Raw genomic sequence first — 3,604 nt, forward strand, 5'->3', positions numbered from 1 at the left:
TACCACATGGAAGTGGTCATGAAGGAGCTGCCCGAGTCCCCCAAAGGGGGCATCAGAGAAAACCTCAGTGCTGACCCTTCAGGTTGGTTCTCCGGAACTCTGGCTCCCTCGTGAAAACATTCCAACTTCCTAACCTGCTCTCATGTTCAGGCTGGAGGGAAGACTGTTTACTTGGCCACCATCAATTTTGAGGCAGTTGAGGGAATCCAGTATGGTGTTTGGGTAACTTCCCCCCTCCCGCCACTTTTGATACTAAGAGATTACAGAAATAGAGGAAAATAGAATTAAACAGTCGCCCATATGCTTACCCAGACACCCTTGTTTTTCCCCAGGTTTCTGTCTCCATTCAGTGTGTGTGTGCAATTACATTTCTAACATGGCTTTGTTAAAATTATTGAACATTTTATCCTATAGTAATGTCACGTAGACTTTGCCCTAGTTAATTAATAATGGTCCATCTTTCTGATTTCTCTGGTCCTGCTTCATACCGGCTCTTATTTCTCATTTGAAAGATTCTTCGAGTCAAACAAATAGAACCAAACCAGAAACCAGTGTTGGCTTTGGTTCCCTGCGTCTGTGGTGCCCCTCTGAGAAGTGAGGTTTTCCACGCTGTCCTGGACCGCCTGAGGAGGTTACCAGCGTCGCCTGTGCGTGACTGTGTTTCCCAGCAGCTCCAGGCCCAGAGGCTGTGGCCTGTGTGGCTTTAATTGATCCCTGTGTCTGTTCCCTTCCTGTAGTTGCTGACACAGGTGATCTGTCCTAGTTCTGTTCGATAGAAAGATGGTGTGAGGCACGTGTGTGGCTTTAAATTTTCTAGTAGCCACATTATTTAAAAAGGCTTTAAGAAAGTGAAGTTGGCGTTAACAGTGTAGTCCTTAGCGCACTGCGTCTGCCTCTTGTTTCATCATGCAGTCAGCACAGAGGCCTTTCCCCTTGTAGGGCTGAGTTTCAGGAGCAGCTGTGTGTTTCACACTTTACGGCACGTGTCACTGGGAGCTCCCTGCATCTCGATGCCGGCGTCAGCGTCGAGTGTGACCGTACGTAACACAGGATAACATGGGTTTAAGTGCCCACCATCTGCATTACGGTTAGCATTTTATTCCTCGTCCTCCCCAGTTCTCTCTTGTCCTCCTCCTCCTAATATTTCCTTATTTATTTGGCTGTGCTGGGTCTTTGTTCCGGCCGCAGGATCTTTAGCTGTGGTCTGTGAACTTCTGGTTGCAGCGTGTGGGATCTGGTTCCCTATCCAGGGATGGAACCTCGGCCCCCCCGTGTTGGGAGCACAGAGTCTTAACCCCTGGACCAGCAGGGAAGTCCCCTTCTTCCTCCTCTGACGTGGGACTCTGCCCCAGCCCTTGGATGACCTTGCTCCCGGCGGTCCCTGTCTGGTTCTCCGAGCTCTCTCTGTGTTGTCCCCCATCCAGAGGCACGGCCATCCACAGCGGCCTGGTCATGGCTGATGCCCCAGACCCAGTTTCCCACCCTCTGTGTCATTCCAGTTGGGTCACCGAGGAAACAGGAAGGGCCGGCTTCTGTCTGAAGCATTTTGAAAGGTTTCTGTATGTTTTACTTTGAGTTAATGTGTGGGTCCTTTGGTGCAGCGTCAATTCTCCCATGAGTTCAGTCGCTCAGTCGTGTCCGACTCTTTGTGACCCCATAGACTGCAGCACGCCAGGCCTCCCTGTCCATCACCAACTCCCAGAGTTTACTCAAACTCATGTCCATCGAGTCGGTGATGGCATCGAACCATCTCATCCTCTCTTGTCCCCTTCCCCTCCTGCCTTCGATCTTTCCCAGCTTCAGGGTCTTTTCCAATGAGTCAGCTCTTCACATCAGGTGGCGAAAGTATTGGAGTTTCAGCTTCAACATTAGTTCCTCCAATGAACACCCAGGATTGATCTCCTCTAGGATGGACTGGTTGGATCTCCTTGCAGTCCAAGGGACTCCCAAGAGTCTTCTCCAACACCACAGTTCAAAAGCATCAATTCTTTGGTGCTCAGCTTTCTTCACAGTCCAACTCTCACATCCATACATGACTACTGGGAAAACCATAACCTTGAGTAGATGGACCTTTGTTGGCAAAGTAATGTCTCTACTTTTTAATATGCTATCTAGGTTGGTCCTAACTTTCCTTCCAAGGAGTAAGCATCTTTTAATTTCATGGCTGCAGTCACCATCTGCAGTGATTTTCTAATCACTTGTTCCCTGGGCAAGCGTCATGTGTCCTAAATGCTCTTAAAAGAGGACCCGTAATATGGAATGTTTGCAGCAAGTCCCATTAAACTCATCCTCAGCCATCTCCTGTGGTTGGGTCAGCCCGTTGTGAGGCGACTAAGGGAATCTTGGTCATCAAAGGGACCTTGCCCCCATCTTTGTGTCCCAAAGCGAGACCGTGTGCAGAATTCCTGGGGGAGGGGAGCTGTCCCACCATTGAGTCTAGCCACCACCACCATGATTTTTGGGGCGTTGCATCGCTTTCCATTGCTGCATATGAGCGGTGAACCTACCCAGGTTTTTGGATCGTAATATTTGGTCTTTATGTAGAATAAATCGTGTAAAGCCAGACATGTGTAATTTTGTGTATATTTCTTAATCTGTATTTTTCATGTTGCTTAAATATTCCTATGATTTGTAATCTGTTTCATTCAGCTCGCTTTTATGTCACCATTTCTTTATTGTTGGACATCAGAATCATTTCCTAATTATTGTAATTACTGAAAATCTAAGAGTTTTAGGAAGCAGATTACATGAACAAGCCATCAATATTTTTATGGCCAAAAAGAGTTCCTTAGACTGATCAAATTGGAATGCATGTGCGCCCTTGGGATCTTACTGTGTCATTGGGCATTATCAATATTTCAATTTTTAAAAAATGATTGTAAGTAAAGGTATATCATTTACCTCTTTATTTGTATCTTTTTTTTCTTTCTCCTGGAACGCTGAACACGTTCTAACTTTTAAATTATCTATGAAGTTTTTAGTGTTGGAATTGTGATTTTCGTAGTTTTTATGAATTCTTCATGTCATCCTATAATTAGCTCACTGGTAGCTTGTACCATTAATTAATTTGTTACAACTTGGGGTTGTCTATGAAAACTAGGAATTTGATCATTGCTTGAAGTTTTGCAAATTAATTTTTTTTTTTTTAAATTTAGAGAAAATGACATTGACTTCTGTTTCTTGTTTTGTTTCTTCCCAGATATTCTCTAAGTGGTGGAGGAACTTCATCCCATTGAAATCCCTTTGGCATTTGGGGTTTTGTTTTTCCTTTTATTTTTTTCCTTCTTCACCCTCTTCCTTTTCAAAACTCAACGAGAGCCTTTGCTGACTCCGCTGAAGAGGCGCACCATCGGGGGGCGGTTCCCGCCGCAGGGTCGCCTGTCCAGGGCCCCACAGCCCTTCCCTGCTGGCCTGGGGCCTGATGGACTCCGGATGGGGTGGGGGAAGGCCAGCTCCTCCAAGCGATTATTTTATTATTCTCGTTTTTAATTTTAACCATAGTGCACATATCAAGGAAAGTGTCTTTGAAAACAAAAATAAACCCTGAAATGTATATCTGGGATTATGATAAGGCGACTGAAGCAATGAAACCTCAGGTATCCTG

General features: G+C 45.6%; 1 protein-coding gene across 1 annotated transcript in view; it reads left to right on the top strand.

The window, feature by feature from the left end:
- The window catches only part of STK24 (serine/threonine kinase 24), an 86,467-nt gene extending 82,914 nt beyond the window's left edge, over positions 1-3,553 (top strand). The window contains exon 11 of the mRNA XM_010831509.1: positions 3,200-3,553. Coding sequence (XP_010829811.1) covers positions 3,200-3,236 — 37 coding nt within the window. The 3' untranslated portion in view covers positions 3,237-3,553. The remainder of the gene's footprint in view (positions 1-3,199) is intronic.
- Positions 3,554-3,604: the final 51 nt, after the last annotated feature.

Source organism: Bison bison, unplaced genomic scaffold, assembly GCF_000754665.1.
Source record: "Bison bison bison isolate TAMUID 2011002044 unplaced genomic scaffold, Bison_UMD1.0 scf7180017864527, whole genome shotgun sequence".
Classification (NCBI taxonomy): domain Eukaryota; kingdom Metazoa; phylum Chordata; class Mammalia; order Artiodactyla; family Bovidae; genus Bison; species Bison bison.